Source organism: Ipomoea nil, unplaced genomic scaffold (assembly GCF_001879475.1).
Source record: "Ipomoea nil cultivar Tokyo-kokei standard unplaced genomic scaffold, Asagao_1.1 scaffold0813, whole genome shotgun sequence".
Classification (NCBI taxonomy): domain Eukaryota; kingdom Viridiplantae; phylum Streptophyta; class Magnoliopsida; order Solanales; family Convolvulaceae; genus Ipomoea; species Ipomoea nil.
In genome coordinates, this window is record NW_017617241.1 from 451,913 (window position 1) to 478,869 (window position 26,957).

Here is a 26,957-nt window from a genome sequence, read left to right on the forward strand (position 1 = left end):
GAATCCGTATATTTTTTTTTCGAGACTCACATGATGATAATATCTCATTTTTGTTTTTCACATAATGGAGTAAAAGTGAAAGAGTAGAATTTGAAAGTACATGTAAAAACTCAAATAAAAATACTTATCAATGTGACCAAGTATCATTAATGTTTTATAAGAGAAGCGTTTGGGTGCACAATGAAGGTGGGGGCATCGGAGCAACCTGTCCACAATCGTAGCCGAGGTGGCCGAACATAATCATGCAGAGCTAGTCGGGGGTTTTGCCCAAGTTAGTTTGTGGTGTGGCGTTGCTAGGGCAGTATTGAGCATGCCCGAATGCATAGAAGGAACAGTAGGAACATGTGAGAAAATGTGAGTTCAATACTTGTATGGTGGAAGAGTTACAATACTCATAGCTCACTTATTGCGCACGTAATTCAGAGCCTCTAACACTATAAATAAGAAGTCTTTATCAATTTTCAGATATCATTAGGCTTTCAATTATTTTTTTATCGAATCTTTGATTCAAGACAATTAGACAATGCCCTTTTATTTAAATTCATTAACAACTCCATTGTTAGGCATATGCTCGTATATTGTGTCTAAACTCTTAGCCCGCGTTTTATTATTATTTTATCATAGATTAAAATGATACATGCAACAAAGCATCCTATTATTTAAGTGTTGTATTCATAACATAAAATATCTCAAATTATTAAGTTTTGTGATGAGTATAGTCTAATAAAATCATTAGAAAATATTATGTGTTTTAATATGAAAATTCTTAAATTTATACAAGATAACACTCATTAGTAAATATTGTAATTATAATTTATGATTTGGGTCATTAAATAATGACATCGCAGCCTTCTATCGATTGCTAACGGTGTAATAAAATAAATCTTCTTATCCTATCAAATGGGCGTTTGGTCTAGTGGTATGATTCTCGCTTTGGGTGCGAGAGGTCCCGAGTTCGATTCTCGGAACGCCCCTGAATCGCGATGTTTTTTTGTTCTCATATGCGAGTTTGTTACCTTAGATCTGAACGACTGAACCTACTAATCATTTTGATATGATACTTTCTTCTTCTTCTTCTAAGAAATGATATCAAGTTGCCAATAACTTATAATTCTATGCATCAATTGCAGACTTCGTAGCAAGTTTAGAATAGGAATATTTTTGATGGATATGTGTAAGATGAAGTATTTCCAATTCTCCTGGACGGACCTAAACAGCTAAACTACTACAACATAATCACAACTCTAAAATTGCGCACCCAAAATAAAGAAGAAAAACCCAGTGGAAGTACGTACAAGTACTAAGTACTGATGATGAAAACACTAGTCATCTACCATCTTCGACGCCTCCTGCCATACCAATAGCCAAAGGCTGCAATTGAAGCAGCCAGTATAACTCCAGCCGTGGCATGCCAAGGGTACAATGGTTTTTCCACAACCAGAGCCGAACTCCCAGCAGCAGCATCAACAGGCTGCAACTGTGGCGAGTCGCGACTCAACGCCACGGCAAACGCCAAACCTTGGTTTTCAAGCTCAGTCAAGTCTTCGATGGCAGGTCTCAGCCTGGTGGCGATAGATATAGCCTCGTACTCCTCTTTGGTTCCGCTCTCCAGAAATGAGCCGACAAGATGACCCTTGTTCACCCAATAAGCGCCGAAACTGTGTCCTGAGAAATCGCCAAAATGGACTACTTCGCCCACGTTGTCGCCATAGAACTGCCAGGAGAGCGTGAACACCCTGGAGTAGAAGAGCGGCAAGTAGTTGAAGTCTTTTGTTTCCTTCCCCAAGATTGCTGCAACAGCATGCCGTGCTGACTTGCGTGCAGAGTCAACGTGCTCCAGCCTCCGGGTTTCCCCGAAGATTTTGAGTGGGAAAGCGGCAACATCACCGACAGCATACACTGACCTATTGCTCGATTGGAATTCTCCATTTACTTTGATTCCTCCTTTCTCTATCGTCAACTGGCCTTCGAAAAGGCTGGTGTTTGGACGTATTCCAATTCCAACCACAACCATATCAGCAGGAAGCTTAGTTCCATCTTTGAGATTAACTGCATCAACCTGTATGACCGATTGACCAGACCATTGATTAAAGCTTTATATTCGGAATAGCATGCCAATAAGCTAATATCTATAGTTTAATGCCATATGTATAATTACTGGTAGCAATAATGCTCATATTCAACTCTAAAAAGGCACCTATAATCTCACATAACAGAAATGAAAGTCATTTCACCTTCAGAGAACAGATAATTCATATGAATACAGATTTTGACATGATACAATAATTTTTAGTGCCTCATGGTGTAGAATAGTTACAAATTTGGTTTCCAAGTAAACAAAAACAAAAACAAAACAAAGAAAGAGGGTAAAGTTACCTTCTTATCAGCATCGAAATCAAACGATGCTAAGGTGGTTCCTTTGATAAACTTCACTCCCTTTGAGTTGAAAAACTCTTCATAATAACTTGCAATCTTTGGTGTAAACAACCGGGCCACTAAACAACAAATAAAATCTGAATATTAATAAATGCTCGGACTTAAGCTTAATGCAAGGATTTAAGCTGGACAGGAATATGCAACTGATGTGATGATAAATAGGAAAATATATAACAATAATTGCACAATACAATTAACTAATCCAGCAAAATACAAAGCACTTATTGTCCTCACGATGGATGGACTGGGGTTGTGAAACCCTCCAAACCAGATTGATCTCCATTTCCAAAATGCTTCCTTGAAAGAAATGAATTAAAACCTCCCAATTTCTGTTACTTCTAATTCATTGCTTGCAATTAAGGCAGTGCAGTTATACTAATTAAATCTCATTTGCTAACAACATAGAGAACATTGATATGACTAAAGTTTCCTTGTTTCTCTGTAAGCAACATGAAGAAATTTATTCAAGGCTTCTAAAATCATCAATGAAGTACTTACTACAATGTGCTTCTGGGAAGACCATAGTTACATTTATTTTGTTTATCACCAAAGAAGCAGCACATTCCATCCCAATATAGCCACCACCAATGACAACAGCATTTTTACCAGAGCATGATTGTATCATGTTCACCATCTTGTTTGCATCAGCCAAATCCCGTAAATAACAAACATTCTCAGCATCTGAGCCACTCACTGCAAACTCTTCGAGCTTCAATGCCTAATTCAATATATGCCAAAAAGCACATTTACATCATATAACTACTTGGACTAAAATGTGCTATGAAATTCACTAGTCTCATACGTTCCACCTTTTCAAAGCTGGAATTTAATTTAATAGCTACTGTTAATATGTTAGTGTGTCAAATTGTCAATTTCTATGTGATCTATACTAGCATCTCTTTGCCCTAAAGATTTTAAATGAAATATGTAACATAATGACTGGACCCAAACTCATTGTTGTTCCAAGTCAAAATTTGCATTATGTTAATAATTCAATCCAAGAGTAGTGAAGAAAGAAACAGGAAATTCCAATACTACAAGTACCCGAGCACCAGTTGCTACAATGAGAATCTTGTAGGTTATTGTTTCACCACTTGCAGTTAATAATGTTTTTCGCTTCACATCAGCAGATTTAACTCGAGTTCCAAGAACCAATTCTATACCTGTATAAAAAATGTCAATCAAACAATGATCATGGTAAAAATAGTTACATCCAATTCATAATATCTCAGCCATCAGTAAACATTTACTCCGTAGTAAACATACTGGGAATTGTTTTCAATTATAAATCATAAAGATAAAATGAGATGTACAATTACCATTTTCCTTGTACCATTTTGGTGTTAATCTCTCCTCATTAGTACCAACACAACAGTGAAATGATGGGAGGCGTGCTGGAGCTGAATGTGAAGAAAAACAACAAATTAAAACACAAGTTCGCATATCTTATTAAGTTTTGATACTGCTTAGTCTATGAACACACAAAAAAGGATCATTACTTCCTCTCATAATCATCTTTCAATGGAAATGAGCAAAACACATGAAGGCACAGCTCATTATAAAGACTTCCTTTCATAAGTGAAAGCATCTTTTACTGGGAAATGCAAAAAAAAAAAAAAAAAAAAAAAAAAAAAAAAAAAAAAAAAAAAAAAACGTCAAGAGGGGTACCTTCTGGAAGTAAATAACCTTTGCTTAATGCAGGCCTTTCATAAGGTGCAACCTGAAAATTAAAGAGCAGAAGTTCAGAGCTCCCCTCACGAACGATTCAGCTGTTGATAAGTTGATAACGATGAAGAATCAGAAAGAAATTTGATCTTCCAAAAATGAAAGAAACAAAGCAACGAAAAAAAGAAGTCAAATTAGAAATTAAAATCATTTAAAACGCAATTCAGAGAGGCAACATAGCATAAACCATAATAGCGTCAAAGTTGAGGACAACATCGAGAAATTCATTTACTGAAACACAATTCCGATAACGAAAATGAATCAATTCGAGCGAAAATTAACATTCAGCTAAGCTAACCAAATACTGATCATAATAATTTAAAACAGTACAGGTTCTTCAGAGATGATGCAGAGTTCACCGGGAGACACGCTTCTCTTCACGAATTCATGGGCAGCATGACCTGCTGCCACTCCTCCCCCTACGATCACATACACAAACGCCCTTCCCATCCCTCCGCGCCGCCGCCTGCCGCCACCGGCCAACTCCTCCCGCTCTCCCTCGGAGTTTGAATGAACGAGTGATTACAGTTCGCGCAAACGGAGACTCAATCCGCCATGATTTTCTGATGACTCCAACTTGCATTTACTGCTTTTGCCAATACATTCAACAGCCCATACACGCCCCGGTGGATAAATCAAAGCCCATTTTAGGATAATTCAATTTCAGCGGGCCACAAAAAATGTTTTAAAATTGCTAAATGGATAAAGTCCGTTAGATTACTTATTTTCTTTGCTGTCCAATGAAAAAGACAAAACCAATTATCATTATCCGTTGTCCTAAGACGTATCAATAAATAAATAAATAAATAAATATAGAGAGAGAACTTGGACCAAATAAAAACATTATCGTATGAGAGAACTAAGAGCCGTCATATATATATATATAAGTGCACTTAACACATGCACTTTTAAGTTATGCTGAGTTGCGTTTTATAATGTTAGATAGTTATATTTTAAATTTTGAATTATTTGTAAAAATGTTATTACGTTTTTCAACAAATTTATTATGTAGTTTTACTTAGTTGTATTCTATAGTGCTAGCTCCTAGTTATATTTTAAAATTTAAGTTATTTACAAAAAGGTTATTGTGTTTTTTATCTGATTGTTTCATATTTGTTAGATCTTTTTAAATGAATGATTTTGATTAATTTATAATTATTTCCCGGTGAGTAGTTATCAGAAAGTATGCTCTTATATATGTATATATCTACGTTGCCAATCGTTATCCATACCAATTGACACTTTAATTTTTGTTGTTAGTAAAAATGTTCAATTTTTGTTCTTGCAATAATTTTAAAAACAAACTCCATTTTTAAAAAAATAATGTTAATTATTGAAAGAAGTGAAACGTCATAGTTTATTTGTGTGTGTGTGTTTTTTTTAATTTTAAAATCGTAAGGGCACTATTCCTTAAACATAAGATAACACTTCCATATATTTATATAGAGGTATACAAATATGGGATGATGGTCATGTATACATTATAGTACGACGTCGTATATCTGTACTGGGCATATATAACAGACGTAATCATATGTATGGTGAAATATATATAATTCTGCAGTGCTCAATGTACTTGACAACCTTACATCCGGCCAGCTTAATTAATCTCCGTTGAGAATTTGCATGGACCAGCTGATGTCATCCATGCCCCAAACGGCGTCGTTGGAATATTCATGAGAGGGGAAATGATGACCTTGAAAACCGGTCTCGATCTCCATATTACAAACGAAGGACGATTGCGGTGAAGAGTAGATGTCCCCTTGCCCTATTGAAGAGAGTTGGCTTGCGCTCGTGCTACTTACTTGATCGGTTTTGTCGCAGGAACCCTGCCCGCTAATTACAGTACTCTCATTTGTTGCTGCTTCTTGCTTCAGATGCTTCTGTATCCTAGTCCTCCAGAAATTTTTTATCTCGTTATCCGTTCTTCCGGGTAAATGTTTAGCAATTTTTGACCACCTTTTTTATTAAAAAAAAAAAGGGCCAATATAATTAGTTCTGAATATAGTATAAACCCACAAATCTCAAATTTAGAAACCAGAGTTAGAAATGACTGCTCAATTCAAGCAAGCATGTTAGCTGATATAACTATGTTTGTGCTAAGTAACAAACATCGACAAAGTCAAAAGAATTGAAAAGAGAGCCAAAATTAACCAATAAACATGCATTAACATATCAAATTTGCATTCCAACAATGAAAGTGTACCACATTGCCTGTCCAATTACGATTGGGCAAAGAACCATAAGAAGATAAATCGACTTAGATTGTCCACATCTACTTAAACCAAGAATGCTAACAAGTCGCTCGCACTGAAAGTATAACTTATAATAACTTCAATTCGTGGTTACCAAGCTAACCGTCTAACTAACTTAATCGGAGTTGCCTCCAAAGTGTATTGTTTTTCTAACCAAGGTTTAGGTGGTGCTTATGTTAATTTTAGCTCTCATTTGTACGGCTGGGAGGTGTCGTAAACTCCTCGAAAACCATAAGGTACACAAAAATGCCCATTTGTCTTGAAGAGGCCAGACATTATATATGGTAGCTATCTATTTCGTAGAAGGAAATTAACCTGTGCCTTTTCTCTTCAAATGTTAGGAAGGCATGGGCTCCATCGACATGTACGACGTTAAATCGAGAACTTTTACAACACCGTACCATATGATTTAATAAGATATGATCCAATCTAAACTGATACACTTAAACTACACATTTAAATTATATATATATTATATGCTCACCTGTTTCCCCACTTAGCATGAAGCTCCATGATCAATAGCTGTTCCTCCGGCGTAATATTGCCCCGCCGGACGTCCGGTCGAAGGTAGTTCAGCCACCGGAGCCGGCAACTCTTACCGGTACGCTTGAGACCTACATACACAACAAAACAGATATTTACTTAATTACATTAATCACTTCCCTAATCTTCAATTGAAAAAAATTAATGTATTTCCTTAATCATAATTACCTGCGGATCGAGCCAGAGAATTCCAGACACCTTCGCCGTGATTAGCAATGTAGTTGATGAGAATCAAGTCTTCCTCCATAGTCCAAGGTCCCTTCCTGATCTCAGGATCATAAGAGCTACTATTGCAGCATGTTTTCTTATCCATTTTGATGAGAGGAGAAGATTAATGATTTTGTGGATTGAAGAAGAATGGGAGCAGGACTGATCCGTATTTATAGAGAGCTGAAAATTAAGATGAATAGTGTATTTTCCGGCATTTAATCAGCGTAAGCTACTGCTAATACAGGGCTTTTAAGTTTTAACCTAACTTTCTTTATGTATAGTCAACTTAATATAATAATAAAAAGGAGCAGAAAGTTTAATTTTAATAAATAAATACTAATTAGTCATTAGTGCATGCAATGCACTTGTGCATATACGATCACCTTAGGTCCCCAAGCTATGTCCAAAATTGGTGCAGTATAAAATTGAATTATGTAAATTTCAAATTATTATAATTATAATAATAATTATTATTATTATTTACAACTTTATAATAATCATTTCTTCGTACAACGAAAAAAAAAAAAAAAAAACAAACAAACAGAGAAAGAAATAGAGACTTAGGTTAGCCAATAAAGCAAAATGTGTATTTGATAATCTCGAAAGAGGTGGAGGTGGCAATGTTTGTAGTACGTCGAACATTATTTTTGTACTAAAAAATTATGAATTGTATTCTTGTATGTTAACACCTTTTTGATCGAGCCCGTCAAACAAAATTGAGTATGTCATACACATAATCTTTCTACTACGATTTACTTCTCATTTATTGTTTACAAACTATTACACATAAGTACCATAAAAAAAATACTTATTTAATTGGCCGCAGTTTATTGTCCCCAGTTTATTGTCCTCACTCTCTAGTATATTTCAAGAAATCATTATTAATCTATGTCAAATAATATTTGTTTCAATTTTTTTTGTTGGGATATGTAAGAGATAGGAAATTTCTAAAGTGTGTTGATTTGTATGTGATATAAATGGTTGGACAAATATCATAAAATAGCATTGTAAGTGACTATTTTGTAGTACAAATATATGTGTGGTCCACTTGTTATTTGGGTTAGGTCAAAGAAGAATTGAGTTATTCGAGACGGAGATTGATATATTGTACGTTTAAAATGGATAATAATGATGAATATGAAATTGATTATCAAAGTAGACGTATTTAAGTTGGAAATGAATGTGGAAAGACTGAAACAAGCAAGTGCCACCTCAAGTTGAAAAAAGAATGGGATTTGCATAATTATACAGTATACATACAAGAGCCTTTTAGAAGGATGTTGAATTGTATAGCATAGAGGCTCGGGAGGAGTGGGGGGGGGGGGAGTGGTGGTGCAAACATCTTGACTGAATAGTTGACTCCTCGAATGTACCGTTCTGGACCATTAATTCTGATACTACGAGATTAATTTTGAATTAATTTCAATTTTAAATTTTAGAATTAATTTTCATATTAATGTTTGTCTATTATGAAGGTTACATAGACTGTAACTTTCTGCTACCTCTCGAAACCCAGCCTACTCCTTTTCCTCCGAAATGATGTGTTCATACCACTATTCTAGTTCGATGAGTTTATTCATTTGTGTGCTCAAATGTTAAACAAAAGTTTGTTTTATTCTTGGAAACCTAAACTACCATGCTCATAGCACCAAAGGGAGGTAGCAAATAAAGTTTTAAATATAGTGTGGGTATCACACGACTAAAGCTAATCAGCATACCATTTGCCTTTCGTTCTTGTGCTTGTTACTTTTCTAGAAATATTAGTTTCGTAGTAATATTTTGTAACATAAATTGTTGATAATTATACTCAATACAAATTGGTACGGTGTGTGTCTGTAATCTTCAATTTGAAGCTTTTAGTGCTTGACAGCGAGTCGTGCAATTAACCACCGATCAATTCAGACCTTCCATCATCCTTGGACATTATTGCATGAGGTTCGAACCCCACAGTGCCACATCCAATCATGACTTTTAAGTTAGACGATGAACCAACTACGCTTGGCATGTTCATAAGCTCAAAAGTCGAAACATTTTTCGACTAACAAGGATTCAAGTTGTTATGTTCTATTCATCAATATAGAGTGTTTAATTGAAGTCCATCTTGAAATAGGTTGGCTAGAAGGAGTGGTGGAAGCTAGTGCCTAGCCATTTCTAAGAATATGTATGAAATCCTAAAAAGTATTATATTAATATTATATTACACGTCTCATATGAAACAATCTCACACGTTTAAAATATTCTATAAGATGATTGGAGCTAAAGCTAAATGTCAATAGAAATTGATCTTTACAATAAAACAATAGTTGTTCCATTTGTTTTGTTAATTTATTTATTTAGCATAGTCATAATTTTTTTATTTTTTTATTTTTAAAAAAACTTTTTCTATAGTCTATGTGATACAAATATATAAATTTACATTACAAATAATTTTTTTGTATAAATTGTATACCAATGGTGGGCAATTCAAATTGAACAAGTTAGTGTCCAGATTCACTACAATCCTTAAAATGTGAGTGCACAGCAGTTCTCCAGTCAACAAACTACTTCATTCAAAATGTCCGTCCAGATTCACTGATATTATATTCCAAATCCAAAGTCTTTCTTGCCCATTTCCTCTGCGCCGGTTTTCAACTGTGTACAAAGGAAGATATGCAATCAAGATTATTATTTCAAAGATTTTTTAAGGTTAAGCAAGTCGTAGTCGTAGGTTAGACAAGTGATTAAACGAAACCGTACCGTGCGTAGGATTAGGTGTAAACAGTGTCATGTCCACACAAAATGCGAGGAATCAAGCAACTATAGACAAGTTGGTTACCTTTTGACTTGACAACTACAAATTTATATTACACTTATTTCTTTAAGTTGATCAATTATAGACAATCTAAACTGATTTACCTCATTGTAGTCATTTCCCGGCTAAAGTTACAGGGTTGAATTTACACAGTACACATTCTCAGATAATGGATGCTATGGGTGACCACTGTTCTATTTAAACTGAATCGGACGTTATAGCAACTGAACCAGAACCATAACCATGAACGGTTTTGATTTAGAACCGTCAATTTTGGTTCGAAACCGGTTGATTTCAATTCGGAATTTAAAAAAGAAAAAAGTGTGTACTTAGTAGGAATTGATGATTCAGAACTGAAATCAAATTACAATCATATCTTAGTTGCAAGTTTCTCTCGTCACTTACAAAATATTGCGAGAAATCAAAGACATGAAAAAAGGACAAAATGGCACAGATCAGAACGGAGAGAGGAGAACGATGAATTATCAGTGCCAACACGCGATAATGAATCGGCGTTTGGAGACTGATTCCTAACCCGAGCTAGGCCACCGGCAAACCTTTTTCGCTGTGCATCGTCAACCATTCGTGCATTTCATAATAATGTGCTTATGTGCCCATCATTAATGTAATCGTGCCTTCTTAATTTTCCTGTTTACAACTGTGCACAGCTTTGACACTTCACTGCCAAAGTTGTTTGGAAGCATTACTACTCTTAGGAAGCTTAGTTTGTGGCCAATTAAGGCTTAACGTAACACCACCCCTTCAATGATTATTTTTTGGGATTAGTCGCACTAAAATTTGATTAGTTTAAGTGAAATTAAAGGGGCCATTATTGTCTTTAGAAAAAAAAAAATTGTTCATTTTATACTTTTTCATTTTTCTTTTAGTATTAATAACTCCGTTACAATGTATCATCTGTTCGTATATACCGTACGCACTGAAACTCGAATTCATGACCTCCCATTTGGGAGAACCTATTTTTCCGTTCTTTAATTGTCTACAAATTGAAATTTTTCGTCATTGAATTTTATTAAGTCAAAGTTGGTTTAAGAAGACACTTCGAAAACAATTGAACAATCAAAATTTACGACGAGGATACAACTAGGTGTGGAAAAATGTTATTTGCTTATAATTCAAAGAAGAATAATATCAACATGGGGTGTGATTGAATGGAGATGAATTATCCATCCTTAACGAGGGGATTAGTCTAAGCACAATTCTACTAATTATTGTTGTTACCTTCATGCTTTAATTTCCACTAAACCTATAAGCCAAATATATATGAAGGTACCAACTATTAAATTAAAGGATTGTATCCATTCCACCTTATAACTAAATGGCCAAGAGTGTCTTTTTTGTCCGGCCCACACGACCACTGCAAAGGTAAATCGCACAGGACTAATTTGGCGGCGACGAACTAACTATGCTAAGACTCGGTGCATGTTTTTTCTTTTTTTATCAATATATTTGAATGATTTATTTAATCAATGACATTATAAATTCGTATTATTGCTATATTGCAATATATTTTTAATTGTATTCTCACCCTTACACATAAAAGAAATATGTTGAATAATATGAACCTTAAAAGTAGCATTTAGAGTTAATTGTGAGAAGAAAATACTTACTTTAATTCAACATATGTCATATATGTATATTTATATGATACAATCATGTAATATTACACCATTAAATTCAATTACATACTTAAAAGTAATGAAGTATTTATTATTTGACATTTCAACAATTATTTAAAGATTTATTCCTAGTTACAACAAACTTAAAATTTATCCCGATTGCTCCTAGGCACCAACATTGATAATGCTTGTTTGGGTTAATATTAAGTAAAATGTAGGACATGCATATATGTAATCATTTTCATATTGAAAGTTTCATTCTGAATGATTGGTTTTAGCAAATAGTACAGAAATCATTATTGCCCTTGCCCGCATATACAAATCAGTATTGTCATTTAGTATAGTTGAAAAAATTGCTACGCGTTTGGGGGCTTTAACTGGCGCCAAGGTGTCCATGTAATTTTTATTTTATTTTTTATTTTTAAAAAAATATGTTTAAAATTTTAAAAACTAATAATTATAAACTATATAATACTTTTATAGTTAATATTAAAATATTAAATATTAACTTTAAAAACATCCCGAGTTTAAAAATTTTAGGGTTATTTCGCTCAAAATAATGTCGTTTTGAGTGAAATAACCTATATTTTTTTAAAAAAAATAATAGCTAATCGGTCGACTAAGAGGCTTAGGCGGCGTAGTCAGCCTGCCGCCTAGACAACCGATTATGGTGATATGCTAGGCAGCTGACCGATGTCTGGACGAGATTTTTGTAACACTATTATTTAGTAATTTTTTATTTTATATGTTTATTATAATTTACCTTACTTCTATTTTTAAATTGTACGTACATAGCCAAAGATCTTGTGGTCAAGCGGTATAATTGTGACTATTTAAAATGGGAGGTAACCAGTTCAAAAAAAAAAAAAAAAATACAAACACCAACAGTTGATATCCAAAACTAGGAACTTCAATTCTAAAATTCTCTTTGATCTAAACTCATGTTCTACTGTAACAATACTTTATAGATCATTATTACATCCTTTTTAATAACTAATATAACTAATTAAACTCGATCAAAAATTGTAGTAGTCTAAAGTGAATTTATAGGGAAGACAATTCTCCCTTCACGAAAAGGGCAAGTTCATGAATGGAAAATGAATTGCATTTATTTCTTTCCCAAAATGGTTGGAGCAATGATGGTACTGAGAATGATGTTTTAATGGCTAATGGCCACAAAATTATCCCACTGATTTAGAGGTATTTCATTTTGTGTCTTGTGAGCAATGACTTAATCCTAATCTCATGTCCATTTTGTGGCCATTAGTTGATAGATTGCTCATTATGTGAGGATGGACCAAAAACATACCATGCATTGGGCCTTTATTAAAAACAATTATGTATTTCTCAATATAATTAATCACAATTTTGGTCCCTTAATTATTTTTACCTGATAGTTCAATTTATAGTTTTCAATTTCTACCAATTTGATCTTCGAATTATTTAAAACTTTGTCAATCGAACCCTTCCAGGGACCAAAATGGTGATTTCTACTTTTAAAATTTGTTGTCAATTTGGATACTGAAAGAGTTTAATTGACGAAAATTTAAACAATTTGATAATCAAATTGATTGAAATTGAAAAATATTGACTATATTGACAGTTGAAAAACAATTGAGAGACCAAAATGTTGATTTTCACTTTTAGATATTGTGATGCCAATATAATATTTTTGAATTTTTAAAGTTTAATTATTAATTTGTTATGTCTCAGGTATATACTCATTTGTTATATCTTCATTGAAGTATCAATTAATGAACGAAAGAAATATAATCTTTATGACGGCTGTATATTGTAATTCTTCATATAGAAGTTGTTGCAATTTTTTTAAGCTTTACAAAAACATCTCTACTTATAGTCATTTACACGTGTGTTATAAAATAAACTCAAAGGAGTTGGTTTTAATTCACTCATACCAAGTATAGAAAATTTATCTAGAAAAATAATTACAACTCTTGCCAACCAATCGCCTTGATACGATACTTGCCCATAACAAATTTAAAAAACTCACATGAAATAAATGAAGAGGAGAACATGAAGTGTACGTGGAAACCATCCAATGAAGATATGGGATTGGACAAAGTGTCCAAAAGTAACTACAATGATCAAAGTTTAACTTTTTGTGAGAGTAAAGACGTATTGGCCTATTCAATTTTTTAGATAATGGTTGCATATTTGCTCTAAATGAAAATGACAATGTATCCATCAAAATTGAATTGTGACCTTTAGGACATTGGGGGTTTGGGGAGACTTATTTAAAACTTATTTCATTGGGGGTTTGAGTTTGTATTGAACTCAGTATGCGCAGAAATGTATATTTTGATGTTGAGTCTTAGAGCAATCCCAATGAGGGGATTGTTCACATTTTTTAAGAGAAATTGTCATCTTGAATGAGAGAGAAACACTTAAGAGAATGCTAGAGGTCTTCCTGCTAATATGGGGATTTTGTCAGTTTGTGGCAGTTTGTGGGGCCCAGTTATGAAAAGGAAGAGCCGCACAGCCATGTGCATGAAGAATAATTCGTGCCCACTGCACGCGCCAGCTGGACGCGTTAATTACCTGTTTTTTTTTTTTTTAAATTTTATTTCTAATTCAATTTTATTTTGTTTTTTTTTCCTAATTTTTTTATTTCCTCTCATTTTCTCTTTCATAATCATACTTACAAAAACTCCTTAAAAATCACATCAAAATCTCCACTATTGAAAATACCGTTATAGTTAGATTTACTCAAAATTTACCTTCTCATAGACTTGAGAACGAATTAATGGAGTCCAATATATAATCCGAAAAAAGTAACAAAAAAAAAAAAAAAAAAACTAAACTAAACTAAACTGAATTGTGATTATCATTTTCTCAAGTGTATGATAAAAATTGAGGGGTTAGTAACTTCGTATATCAGGCCCACTTGAAAAGGCTCAGCTAATAACTGAAAAAGGCCGAAGGAATTGGAGTCCATAATAAACAACGCTAAGTAAATATTTTGATGGCCCAATGTTAATAAAAACTGCATTTATCAATAAAAGAATTTATGATTAGTTAATACTCCGTAGGAGTTTAGTTACGCTAATCGTTGCATGCAGGGTGCCAAGTCAATAACAAAAACAATTAAATTATTAGTTGAGAATTAAAATTTAAAAATATTAATGATGATTGAATCAAAAGATAACTCAAATACTCAAACATTAATCTATTAATAATTATTTTTAAATATAAAATGATAATTTTTAGTAAATTGACTCGTGAGATTGACATAATAAATAATTATTTTTTCCAATCAAATGTCTAAAATATACGGCTGTGGTCTTTGGACCATGGCGTACTTGAGTTAATGATGATGGACCTTAGCGGCTTTGCCTGATCAACCTATGACCGCTGCGACCAAATGGCAGGCCCGGGCCCATCTAGGCCCGCATATGATATTCTATCCGGACTTCGTGATATAAGGGGTGTTTGGTTAGCATGAATTGCGTTGGAATTGAATTGCAATTTAATAAAATGATAAACTACATTGTTTGGTTGGAGTGAATTGCAATTTATAGGTTCTCTCTATGAATTGCAATTCAATGAATTTATCCAAAGGGAAAGGGGAGGAAAAGACATAGTTGTCATTGAATGTTATTATTAAAATTATTACACAAAAGGTATTTTAGTCTTTATATCACTTCTTCCATTTTCATTATTCCTCCTTACCAAACAATGTAATTGTAATTCCTACTTTATTCTTTTTCCACCGAATTACAATTTCTTTCCCCCTTAATTCTTTCCTTTCAACCAAACGTCTTGTAAGAGCACTCTCATCAGCTATTGATTTTTTTATGATTTTTAAAGTGTCAATTATGAGAACAATAAGGAAAAAGAAGAAGGAAAAAAAAAAGTCTTGACACCAAAAAAAAAAAACAAATGATGCGTCAGCCTACATGTGCACTTCACGCGCTAAATTGGGCGCTGAATGTGTGCCCAATGCGCACAAAGGCAATAGCTTTCTGCCATCTCTCTCATTTGAGATCACAAAAAACTAATCATTGGATGAGACAAAATTACCTAAAAAATCATTGCCCATATTAACAAAAAATCATCTTTAAGTTATTCATCTTATAAAAACCATCAGAAAATTACAGTTGAGAAAGCTCTTATGTAGTGGACTTATTGTGAGTATAAAACACATAAATATTAGTTATTTCAGATAATGTGTCATTAAGTTATCGTGATTTGTTTTTCACTTATTGTGAATATAAGACACATAAATATTAGTTCTTTCACATAATGCGTCATTAAGTTATCGTGATTTGTTTTTTTATTATTTTATTGGGTCAAGGTATGGGAGTTTTAAGATGAGAAAATTTGTCTTTCATAGTCAAAATGGGAAAGGCACGAGGTGAATTTGGTCCAAGTCTAATTACATATCCTACGGTCACTATCAGCTGGATAGGATCAACGGCGAAGAAATTCACGATCCGAAACAAAATGCCAGGTCGCCAGTCAACACAATAATGGAACACATTGGACTTGACAGCCAGCCGGGTAGCGGAAAACGTGCCACGTCATACGCCTGGGAGCGAACTCCGAAACTGCAATGAACTGAAATTGATAAAATTATTTGGGGTCCGCTGCACTGCATCAGAAATCTCAGAGCATCCAAAGGGAGAGAAAGCCAGTCTAAACACAGTCAAAGCTTTGTAAAGAGAGTCATTGGAAGTTGTACTCATCTTTGCGCACTTTACTCTCTCTCTAGACTGGAAAATTGTGTTATTCTAGGGTTTTCGTTGCTTCACGCTTCCTCTCGGTTATTCCTTGTGGATCAAAAGCTTCTCAGGTCGTGGAATGTGAGCAATTCCTATTTCCTATTTGCAGGTATGCCTAAATGATTCATTGTTTTGTTAATTGTTTACCTTTATTTTCCGTTATTATTTTCACGGATTTCAATATTTCATTATTTCACCATGTTTGAGCTACTAGCTAGATTCTTCGTTGAGGTGACTTTGATTTGTGAAGTATTTTGTAGTCTCTGAATAGGGCTGCATAATTTCACAATTGTTTATGGAAGCTCGGTTTTGCTGAATGGAAGTATGATTGTTATAATACTAGTTGATTTAGTGTTGTCTATGTGATGCAGGATTGAAGAAGCTGATGGTTTGTGGTTTGCGACGTGACGTTTGAGCATCTCGTTCGTTTTATTTAACTGATATGGCTTCTGGTGGAAAGATGAATTCGGTAGCTGGAAGACCTAAGCCTGATGCAATGCTTGTTGACAAACTACCTGAGGAAATCAATGAGATGAAGATCAAAGACGATAAACAGGAAAAGGTTGATCTAGAGGGCATGGATGTTAATTGTTGTCTTGTTGTGCCCAACATCAGTTCATTTTGGGAACTGAATTTATTTTCTCTTTGACAGGATATGGAAGCTACTATAGTGGATGGAAATGGAACTGAATCAGGCCACATCATTGTAACAACTATTGGCGGTAAAAATGGTCAGCCCAAGCAGGTAAAAGCATGTAGATCTGATCTTTAATCATTGCAACAACTGTTTCGGGATGTTAGTTCTGGAATTTTTGGGGCAGTCTAGCTTCCTCTATTTCGTGTAAAATGAAACTTTGATGACTAATCAAATATGGAGTAAAAAAAATGTTTTTTTTTACCAAACTATTGATTCATTAACACAAAACCTTGTTTTTTATATTCAGACCATTAGCTACATGGCAGAGCAGGTTGTTGGACAGGGTTCGTTTGGAATTGTCTTCCAGGTAACCTTTACATATGCTGATTTGCATGTCTTTATTCCTCGGGTAGTCACTGATAATTTGATCTCCTAATGAAAGCTGTTATATGGAAATTTAGAAATTTCTAGCATGTTTGTAATACTTTCAGAGTATCATATTTATTACTTCTCTCAGAGTGGCATGGATGATTTTGCAGGCTAAGTGCCTAGAAACTGGAGAAACAGTTGCAATTAAAAAGGTCTTGCAGGATAAGAGATATAAGAATAGGGAACTTCAGACAATGCGCCTTCTAGATCACCCTAATGTCATTTCACTCAAGCACTGTTTCTTTTCAACCACAGAGAAGGATGAGCTTTATCTTAATTTAGTTCTTGAGTATGTACCCGAGACATTGTATCGTGTATCAAGACACTACAGCAAAGCAAACCAGAGGATGCCTATGATTTATGTCAAGCTCTATACATATCAGGTTAAGTCATTTCCAGTAAATCCATAACTGCTAGTATTCTCAAAAACTCACTTTTTCGACACTATTAGAGGGGCATTATAGAATTATACATATCCAAATTGATCTTAGGAATATTTCTGACTTTATGTTTTATGGATGAAAGCAAGGTTTTAATAAGATCTTATACTGAATTTGATCTTTTGCATTCCACACTTCTCATCATAGTTAATTTTGACAGATCTTTAGATCTTTGGCTTACATCCATGGTATTGGAGTTTGCCACAGGGATATAAAGCCTCAGAACCTGCTGGTCAGTATTTGTTTACTTATTTATTATTTTAATCTTCTCATAAAGGAATATTTATATGTACTGCTTAGATGGTCTACTGTTACAGGTAAATCCTCACACCCATCAGCTGAAGCTCTGTGATTTTGGAAGCGCCAAAGTTCTGGTAATTGTTATAACCTTTTTTTTTTTTTTTTTTTTTTTTTTTTTTTTCTGAACACCTTTTCCCAACAACCCAACTGGTAAAATCTATCATAAGCCTAGGCTTATTACCGAGGCATTGTGTAATGTGCACCCATGTAACAATAACATAATACATGACATCAAAATTTAGGTTTGTGTCAAATGAAATTCATGTTCTTTTGGACTATACTGCATGTTCATGTGACTCAACAGTTGGAGTTGAAAGGTAACTGAAATGGGCATGAAGGTAGTTCATTTGAATTGAACTACACGTTATATTAAATGAAGTCTTGTTCGTTTAGTGTTTGTGCTGACATTGTTTGCCAGACTCCCAGTGCACCAAGCTTTGTAAGACTAGGTGCATTATATGCTGACTGTGCACAGCCAATATAGTCATCAGATGTTCTACAGTTTGCAATCATTGTTATTTCACTCCAATTTTTAATGTGGTTTTAGTGCAATTCATGTTTCTTTTTTCACATACACAATGTTCTTCAACCATGAATAAGGAAATCCATAAAGCTATTCTTCAATCTAACAGGTGAAAGGTGAACCGAATATTTCATACATCTGTTCTCGCTATTATCGTGCACCTGAGCTGATCTTTGGAGCTACTGAATACACAACTGCGATTGACATATGGTCTGTGGGCTGTGTTCTTGCAGAACTACTTCTTGGGCAGGTGCCAACTGAGTCATAGAAAACCATTCCTTTACATAGAAAATAGAGCTACAATGTTATGTGAATTGACAAAATCCTGCTTTTCTGTTTTTGTTCGTTCCAAAATTACAGCCTCTCTTTCCTGGTGATAGTGGTGTTGATCAACTTGTCGAAATAATCAAGGTATCTTTCAAAACAGTGTGATGAATTCATTTTGTCCATAGCTTATATAGAATTGGAATTGCAATTTTTAATATATATCCTATGTTCAGGTTCTTGGGACCCCAACCCGTGAGGAAATCAAATGTATGAATCCAAATTACACAGAATTCAAGTTCCCACAAATCAAGGCTCACCCATGGCACAAAGTGAGGGCCTTTACCCGTGTTCTTTTAGTACTCTGTCATAGACGAAATGCACTGCATGCCTCCAATTCTTATGCTTTTTTCTTGTGCACAGATCTTCCATAAACGCATGCCACCTGAGGCTGTAGATCTCGTCTCAAGGCTTCTCCAGTACTCTCCATACCTGAGGTGTACTGCGGTGAGTATTATGGGCAACTTTCTTGATCAAGAGCTTGTATATAAAGATTCTGTAATATTCATTAGACTGAGTGCTTTTTTTCACAAGTAATGCTATAGTTTCTTGTATATGTGTCCTCAGTATTTCTTTACTTCTATATGCTGATTGGTTTTTTCATCTTGGCAGTTGGAAGCTTGTATCCATCCATTCTTTAATGAGCTCCGCGATCCCAATACTCGTCTTCCTAATGGCCGTCCATTGCCACCTCTATTTAATTTCCGGCCCCAAGGTTTGATTTCGTAACCCTCTCATTCTCATCATAGGTTTTCTTAAGAGGATGCTTGTTTGTAAGTTTTGTTTTATTTTTTTATTTTTCCAGAGCTGAAAGGAGCAGGTCCAGAACTCCTATCCAAATTGATACCAGAACATGCAAAAAAGCAGTGTGCCTGCCTTGTCTAGGTTGTGTTGTAACTTTTATGGAGTATTTATCTTGTGTATACTTGTAATGATTTGCAACTACCAAATTGTATTATCTGCAGTGGCTGAAGATTTAGGATGCTCTTCAATACTTCATTAAATACTCGACTGACTTATGACTTAAGAATACTGTTACCCCTGATTGTTGTACCTCTTTCTTTTTGCTTAGACCTGCTGAATGCTGATGGCTTGGCCCCAGCCTCGTGTTTCTGTATTTGCTGATTAACAAAGCTATTTGTATTTCTGTTGCGGGTTGAATAATTATGCTAGCTTACCATAAATTTATTTGGAAGTTTTCTGACCATTCATTTCTCCATGAGGACAGGAGGAATGTGCATTGCTTTCAAGTTTCAATCTTCATTCATTCAGTGGAATTCAGTGGAAAAGCAATTATTGCATATCAAGTGGAATCTAAGTGTGATTATTATACCTATTGGTATTGGTATATACTATATACGGACAGTTTCAACAGATTTTTATTTTGAAATGGAGTTGTGTGAAACGTACGGAGTAACATTTTAACAGCTTTAATAATTGAGAATCTTTAAGCAATTTGCTTTTCATGAGCACACACAATATGTAGATTTTGTATGCAGTTTTTATTTAATTTGTTATTATACTAATAATGTTTGTAAATATAAATGGCAAAAAATGGGATAAAAAAAGATAATCAACACCAAATTCTCCTTAAAACTAAAAGAGATAAAAAATTAACTTGTTCTTCGAACTTCTTTTTTTTTTTTAGAATAAGGTAAATGTTTTTTTTTTTTTTTTTTTTTTTTCTCGATTGGTACACACTATGTAAAATAGTCTCACACTAGTAAGATTAAAAGGGAAATAATCTCATTGAAAGATTGATAGTGTGTTTTTACATCTGGCCCTTAACTATTAAAAATTTCATTTTTGATTTCATAATTTTTAAATTTTTGTCACATTTGGTCCTTAACTATTAAAATTTTCATTTTTTGTCCCATGACATTTAAATTTTTGTCACATAGGCAATTGAAGGGTAAAATTATCCTTTTTTTCTACAACTTTTTTTCTTAAACTTATTTTTATTCTTCCAAAATCACTTTCTTCGTTTTTTCCCAACCCTCAATCTCTTCTTCTTTATCACAACCTCCCTTTTGTTCATTCATGCTTGGTTTCTATCGTTTTTGTGGCTTTTGGCATTTTAGAAGCATGGATTTTTTTAATTTTTTTAGTACTATTGATTCTGTTACAATATAGTATTTGTTCATAACTACTTTCTCAACTTACTGAAACACAAATAGTCAATAACGCCCAAAAAAGTTATTTTGTGCCACTAGATCACAGTGTAATGCCTGAATCTAAATCTATAGCTATTAAAATTTTGTATAGAGGCATAGAAAATATGAACTATTAACATTGGATGATAAAGGTTTCGCACTTTCGCGAAAAAAAAATAAATTTTAAAAAATATTAAATAATTCACTTGCCTTAATTTTTTGTTACATAAAAATATATAATCAAAATTTAGGTTATCAAATTTTGTTTTGAAAACAGGTTATCATATTTCAATCAACATTACCTTTGTTTTGCTAAGGTCTGGGATGATGGCTGAGCCAGAGCCGGGTCAACCTAACTTTAGGTTAATATTTAACCCGACCCACGTCAAGTCGTCAACCCCGTCTTCCCTCATTTGGATTTTCTCTTGCAGTTGCTGCTTTAAATATTCCCGTCTAGCTATACTTACGCCTCTTTCATTACCCTACGCTTCTTAGCTTCAGGAAGCGTGGCTCTCTCTTTCTCATTCCCTTCAGCACACATATAATAGAGAGATTGGGAAAGAGAGAGGAAGAGCGAAACAATCGGAGTCGCGTAGCGTTTATACACATCTCAACCTGACAAAAGGCAACACTCATTTTTGAGATCGCAGCGACCTCGCCAGGCAAGCCACGATTCTTTCCTGAATTCTCTTTTACCTTTCAGCGTTCGTTGTATTCCAGATCTGAGCTAACTGATTTGTATGTACGCCTAAAACTCTAGACATCGAGTTCGAATTCATATCTAGGGTTTGAGATCACGGCTCTTTGATTGATGATTGTTTGTTTCTGCGTTATTCTAGACTTCTAGGATTGCTATGATTATGGTTAGCTTTGTGTATTTTAGTTTTGTATCTCAATTTCTTTTTTGTTCCTATTCCAGCTTCCCCGATTGTTCAAAGTGAGCTTTGAGATGGCAGCAATTGCATCTGCTGATCCACGATATGCACCGGAGGATCCCTCTCTCCCTAAACCTTGGAAAGGCCTTGTTGATGGTAAGACTGGGTATCTTTACTACTGGAATCCAGAGACTAATATTACTCAGTATGAGAGGCCTGGTGGCTCTGCTCCAATACATAAATCATCTGCTGGTTTTGTGAGTTCTTCTGTTCAAAAGTCTTCTCATGGGCAACACAGAGACAATGATGATGTTGATAGATACGGTAGAGGTCACCGTGGCTCTAGTAAGCCTTCTGGTGGGGAGGACTATCAGGTACTTTAGTGTTTTTCAATTTCTATGTTTGCAACTTTTTTCCTGTGTTGCCTAATTAATATTAATGCTTCTGGTTTGCCTATTGAGAATAGATGTCAACAATCACTAAATGCTGTGGTAGAATTCCTTTTTTGAACTTGCGTCTGTTGGAGGCTTTGGCATTTTAGTTTAGGTTTTGCTGTCTGATAGTCTTATTATTCATGTAGTGAATGTTTAGATATATTACTAATCAATGGGAGGATATCTTCTGTGCTAACATTAATGCTGTGTATAAAGTGGGGGTGGGTGGACTGTTTATGAAAGTGATGTCACTTGATCAGATTGTTTATTATGGCTGCTTGTTAACTCAATGGATTTTCATTTCTTTTTTATGTACTTGTTTTTATCGTTAATTTTTATTATCATATCCAACCCTTCTGAACATTATTAATTAGTACTGTAATTTATTTATATGTTTTGCAGAGTGAAAGAAACAACTTCGACCACTCTCGTGGTGTTTCAAACATGCCATTAGTAGGAAATGGTGCATCTGCTTATAAAGATAGTTCATCCACTGTAGGAAGTGACTTATCTCCTGATTCTTATCGCCGGCGGCATGAAATATCTGTAACCGTAAGCATCTGAATTTTTTTATATAGTTCAAGAAATGCAGACACATCTACTTTGTGTTAGTTCCACATTTTATTCGCATTGGGCTTGGGTCGGGTAGCTAGCTTTTGAGTTACCTTTACATCTCACTACTCTTCATTTTAATTTATTTATATCCAACACATAAACTGTAGTTAGCTTTAATTTTAGAGACATGGAATTATCTTGACTTTGACCCCTGCATTCATCAAATTTTAGTCTAAATACTAAATAGTTGAAATAATTATGATCTCATCTAAACTGTTTTGTCTTTGCTTGTTTCAAGTGAATGTGTGTTTACCTAATTCAATGCATTTTATTACTTTATATTAACATAATTTTCTTCTGTTTATCATGTGAATCATTTTCTGACTTTTCTTTTTGCGCTTCTGTCAGGGTGATAATGTGCCTCCACCTCTCACCTCATTCAACTCAACTGGGTTTCCATCAGAGATTTTGAGAGAGGTATTCCAGAAGCCTTTCTATTCTTTTTAAATCCCTGGTGACAAGATGCTCTCATCAAAGTTAAGGATCTGAGAATGGCATGTTTCTCTGAAACGTGGTGTCTGGAAGTCCATCGTTGAAGTTTGGCACTTAAATTAGTTTTTGTGTATTGAATTTTGTCGCAGGTGCGATATTTGCTCCTGGGAGGAGTTAAATGTCGTACACTGTGCTGCTGCCTTCTTTTATGGGCTTTCATGTCTTTGGAGTGCCCTTATTTGGTGGACCAATTTTTATGAAGGGCCTTCTGGATCATCCATGTTCGTGGCCGGGACTGCTGTTGGTGATGATTCAATTTGCCACGTGGTCCGAATGGAAGAAGAGGAGTCCTCCTGCTCTAGCTTGCAGCAGTATGCATTGGCTGCCTATGTAAGGGGGATGATTCTTCTTCTTGATGTGGCCACTCTAATAAGTCAACCGCAAACCGTTGAAAAAAATGTGAAGCTTGTATTTCCATTGATGGGGTTGTGAATTTGTTCATTTCTAGGTATATCAAGCTGGGTTTTCAGCTCCTACACCAATACAGGCTCAGTCATGGCCTGTTGCTCTTCAAGGGCGAGATATTGTAGCTATTGCAAAGACTGGTTCTGGAAAAACCTTGGGCTATCTAATTCCTGGCTTTATACATCTAAAACAGCGCCGTAACAATTCTCGATTGGGTCCGACTGTATTGGTTTTGTCACCAACAAGGGAGTTGGCAACACAGATACAAGATGAAGCTGTGAAGTTCAGTAAATCTTACCAGATTTCATGCACGGTACGGATTTTCTATGATCCTCATTCAATCATGGTCCTTAGAATTGTTGTTTCTAGAGTTGTTTAGACTTTATTTTATGAGACCATGTCGTTGTATACCCTCAGCACTCTAAAATAATGTTGTCTCCATTGATTTTTTTCATTGGCATTGTAATTTTTATTTGTATATTTAAGTTGATTTTTGCAAATCTCATGTTACTGGATACAGTGTCTATATGGAGGGGCAGCAAAAGGTCCACAGTTAAGGGATTTAGATAGAGGGGTAGATATTGTGGTGGCTACTCCTGGTCGGTTAAATGACATTCTGGAAATGCGAAGGGTTAGCCTTAACCAAGTTTCATACTTGGTATTAGATGAAGCAGATCGTATGCTGGACATGGGCTTTGAACCTCAGATAAGGAAGATAGTGAAGGAGGTGCCTACTCGGCGACAGACTCTTATGTACACAGCAACATGGCCAAAGGAGGTCCGGAAAATAGCTGCTGATCTACTGATAAATCCTGTCCAGGTTAACATTGGGAATGTTGATGAGCTTGTAGCAAACAAGTCTATAACACAGGTTCTTTCATTTACCTGCTCAATTTCCTTCATACTTCACTTGCTTAATGATGGTTTACTCTGTCTTATCTGTTATTGATAAGGAATTGGGCAACACAATTTCTTTTGTTGTTTTAAGGGAGATATATATGTGTAGGGATGCAGGCTAATGTTCACTTTCCTTTCGGTCCTTGTATATATGAACTGAGATGTTGGTTTTAGTAACACTTCTTTATTCTTTCAGTATGTTGAAGTGTTGCCACAAACGGATAAGCGCCGGAGACTGGAACAGATATTGAGATCCCAAGAGCAAGGATCAAAAGTTATCATTTTTTGTTCAACAAAGAAGATGTGCAATCTACTTTCTGGTAACCTTACCCGTCAATTTGGGGCGGCAGCTATTCATGGTGACAAATCTCAGGGCGAAAGAGATTTTGTGTTAAATCAGTTCCGCACTGGTAGGTCGCCAGTTCTCGTGGCAACTGATGTTGCCGCTCGTGGCTTGGACATCAAAGATATCAGGTCTGTGTAACATGATTCTATAATTCAAATGCAAACATTTTGTTTTTGGGTGGTTGTAATTTTTGATTTGATTGTCACAGGGTTGTAATAAATTATGACTTCCCTACTGGAATAGAGGATTATGTTCACAGAATAGGAAGAACAGGACGGGCAGGTGCAACTGGTTTGGCTTATACCTTTTTTGGTGACCAGGATGGAAAACATGCTTCAGATCTCATTAAAGTTTTAGAAGGTGCTAACCAGCGTGTTCCTGTTGAACTACGTGATATTGCTTTGCGTAGTGGTGGAATGGGAAGGGCAAGGCGTGCATGGGGTTCTGGCCCAGCTGGGCGCGATGGAGGTCGTGGACGTTATGATTCTGGAAATGGTGTGCGGGATGGGGCAAGGGGAAGTTGGGGTATGTCTTCCTCATCGGATAGAGGTGGAGGTCGAGGATATGACCGTGACTCCCGTGACAGGTGAAGAGGCAACTGTTTGTTACTTTTGTTTCCCTTTCTTGAGTTGACTACTGATATTTGGATATTTGGTTTGTTTTTTTGTTGACAGACATGGTCAAGGCTCTCGTGATGCAGATAGTTTTGGTAGCTACCATTCTCGCAACTTTAATGATAGTGTTGTACACGCTTCAGACAAACATGGTCGCAGTCAGAGCAGAAGCCCTGTTAGGGCTTCTGGATGGAGCGGTGACAACAGGAGCCGGGGCCGCAGTCGGAGCCGTAGTGTTGAGAGGTTTAATCGATCTAATCCTTCCCGTGAAGGTCCCACAGGACGCAGTTTCCAGGAGGCAGTGATACCCAGGGCAGGAACATCCTCAGTTGCCTTAAAGCAGAGATCGCCACCTTATGATAGTGAGAACCTGAGAAGATCATATGCTAATGGTCAAAAGGACTGCGAAAGATCTCCTCCACTCAAGGGGCAAAGTAACAGAGAGTACGCTAATGGATCTCATCAAACTTGTCGGGAGGAGGAAGAGGAAGGCATAATTCGTCCCGAGGAAGATGGCACTTACCAAGCTGCTTGAGAATCCTCGTTAACATCCAGTAGAATTGATTGAAGTGCCTAGTGGGTGTTGGAGGGAGATGGGCATGTCTGTTTTCTTGGCTTGCCTTTATTGTTTTAGTGCATTTGCATACTATACTTGCATGCATATTGTAGTAGTTCATCTTTGGTAGAGACTTGGGCTGAACTCTGAAGTGAAAGAGGACCTTGAATGGGTTACTATCCCCTGTAACAGTAGTTTTTACTCTTGCTGTGTTGACATTGTCTACTATGTGTTTATAGATAGAATTGGACTGTAAGAAACAGATAGTGACGATAATTGACATTAGGGGACTACTGCAAAATTGACAATTCTTTGGTGTATGTATTCTATATTTTGTTTAGAGGTAATTTGCTCTGAAAATCTGACTTCTATTTTGTTGCGATCATATTTTAGTTCCTGTCCCCAAATCCCAAAAATCATACCACCACTCTTGCTCTACATCCATTTAAGAGCAGGGTGTCTGATAGTTGAAAACTGGAAATTAACCCCACCCACCCTATTCCTGAAAAACACGAAAAAAACCATTGCAGCTGAAGCATCAACACTTTGCCAAATCCCTGGCCTAAATAGACTGCGTG

The 26,957-nt window shown here is 35.3% G+C and overlaps 4 protein-coding genes and 1 non-coding gene across 7 annotated transcripts; 3 read left to right on the forward strand and 2 right to left on the reverse strand.

The window, feature by feature from the left end:
- The first annotated feature begins 902 nt into the window (after window positions 1-902).
- TRNAP-UGG lies at window positions 903-974 on the forward strand. The gene has a single exon. It is a non-coding gene; the product is annotated as a tRNA-Pro (tRNA).
- A 168-nt stretch (window positions 975-1,142) lies between these two features.
- Window positions 1,143-4,843, reverse strand: LOC109178257 (monodehydroascorbate reductase 4, peroxisomal-like). Its single transcript, XM_019327878.1, has 7 exons — window positions 4,492-4,843; window positions 4,105-4,156; window positions 3,756-3,836; window positions 3,481-3,599; window positions 2,935-3,154; window positions 2,377-2,495; window positions 1,143-2,059 (listed from the first exon to the last, which is right to left on the reverse strand). Exons 1-7 carry the CDS (start codon window positions 4,609-4,611, stop codon window positions 1,331-1,333), a joined length of 1,440 nt encoding a protein of 479 aa, XP_019183423.1. The 5' UTR covers window positions 4,612-4,843; the 3' UTR covers window positions 1,143-1,330.
- Window positions 4,844-5,571: 728 nt separating this feature from the next.
- On the reverse strand, window positions 5,572-7,327 carry LOC109178259 (myb-related protein 305-like). The gene is made up of 3 exons (XM_019327880.1): window positions 7,128-7,327; window positions 6,901-7,030; window positions 5,572-6,120 (listed from the first exon to the last, which is right to left on the reverse strand). Exons 1-3 carry the CDS (start codon window positions 7,270-7,272, stop codon window positions 5,766-5,768), a joined length of 630 nt encoding a protein of 209 aa, XP_019183425.1. The 5' UTR covers window positions 7,273-7,327; the 3' UTR covers window positions 5,572-5,765.
- An 8,873-nt stretch (window positions 7,328-16,200) lies between these two features.
- LOC109178200 (shaggy-related protein kinase epsilon) lies at window positions 16,201-20,176 on the forward strand. 2 transcript variants are annotated; one of them, XM_019327787.1, is made up of 13 exons: window positions 16,201-16,436; window positions 16,706-16,901; window positions 16,992-17,084; window positions 17,284-17,343; window positions 17,516-17,788; window positions 18,006-18,077; window positions 18,163-18,219; window positions 18,778-18,918; window positions 19,029-19,079; window positions 19,169-19,264; window positions 19,356-19,439; window positions 19,605-19,707; window positions 19,798-20,176. In XM_019327787.1, the coding sequence occupies exons 2-13, from the start codon at window positions 16,782-16,784 to the stop codon at window positions 19,875-19,877; spliced, it is 1,230 nt and encodes a 409-aa protein (XP_019183332.1). In that variant the 5' UTR covers window positions 16,201-16,436; window positions 16,706-16,781; the 3' UTR covers window positions 19,878-20,176. The 2 variants fall into 2 exon arrangements, with proteins under 2 accessions (XP_019183332.1, XP_019183333.1); XM_019327788.1 differs by having other exon boundaries at window positions 16,208-16,448; window positions 16,711-16,901.
- Window positions 20,177-21,551: 1,375 nt separating this feature from the next.
- On the forward strand, window positions 21,552-26,739 carry LOC109178202 (ATP-dependent RNA helicase-like protein DB10). Of its 2 annotated transcripts, XM_019327789.1 has the most exons (9): window positions 21,552-21,807; window positions 22,065-22,394; window positions 22,857-23,006; window positions 23,418-23,486; window positions 24,010-24,279; window positions 24,487-24,837; window positions 25,060-25,337; window positions 25,418-25,795; window positions 25,884-26,739. In XM_019327789.1, the coding sequence occupies exons 2-9, from the start codon at window positions 22,095-22,097 to the stop codon at window positions 26,356-26,358; spliced, it is 2,271 nt and encodes a 756-aa protein (XP_019183334.1). In that variant the 5' UTR covers window positions 21,552-21,807; window positions 22,065-22,094; the 3' UTR covers window positions 26,359-26,739. The 2 variants fall into 2 exon arrangements, with proteins under 2 accessions (XP_019183334.1, XP_019183335.1); XM_019327790.1 differs by lacking the exons at window positions 21,552-21,807; window positions 22,065-22,394; window positions 22,857-23,006 and adding an exon at window positions 23,764-23,891.
- The last annotated feature ends 218 nt before the right edge of the window (window positions 26,740-26,957 follow it).

Coding starts and splice junctions, on each gene's coding strand:
- LOC109178257 (XM_019327878.1), bottom strand. CDS start 4,611: ATGGGAAGGGCGTTTGTGTATGTGATCGTAGGGGGAGGAGTGGCAGCA. Junction 4,157..4,491: donor GCATCATCTCTGAAGAACCT/GTACTGTTTTAA, acceptor TTTAATTTTCAG/GTTGCACCTTATGAAAGGCC. Junction 3,600..3,755: donor AAAATGGTACAAGGAAAATG/GTAATTGTACAT, acceptor TTTTTTATACAG/GTATAGAATTGGTTCTTGGA.
- LOC109178259 (XM_019327880.1), bottom strand. CDS start 7,272: ATGGATAAGAAAACATGCTGCAATAGTAGCTCTTATGATCCTGAGATC. Junction 7,031..7,127: donor TTCTCTGGCTCGATCCGCAG/GTAATTATGATT, acceptor TTGTGTATGTAG/GTCTCAAGCGTACCGGTAAG. Junction 6,121..6,900: donor CATGCTAAGTGGGGAAACAG/GTGAGCATATAA, acceptor TTAATAAAAAAG/GTGGTCAAAAATTGCTAAAC.
- LOC109178200 (XM_019327787.1), top strand. CDS start 16,782: ATGGCTTCTGGTGGAAAGATGAATTCGGTAGCTGGAAGACCTAAGCCT. Junction 16,902..16,991: donor AAGACGATAAACAGGAAAAG/GTTGATCTAGAG, acceptor TCTCTTTGACAG/GATATGGAAGCTACTATAGT. Junction 18,078..18,162: donor TAAAGCCTCAGAACCTGCTG/GTCAGTATTTGT, acceptor CTACTGTTACAG/GTAAATCCTCACACCCATCA.
- LOC109178202 (XM_019327789.1), top strand. CDS start 22,095: ATGGCAGCAATTGCATCTGCTGATCCACGATATGCACCGGAGGATCCC. Junction 22,395..22,856: donor CTGGTGGGGAGGACTATCAG/GTACTTTAGTGT, acceptor TATGTTTTGCAG/AGTGAAAGAAACAACTTCGA. Junction 25,796..25,883: donor GACCGTGACTCCCGTGACAG/GTGAAGAGGCAA, acceptor TTTTGTTGACAG/ACATGGTCAAGGCTCTCGTG.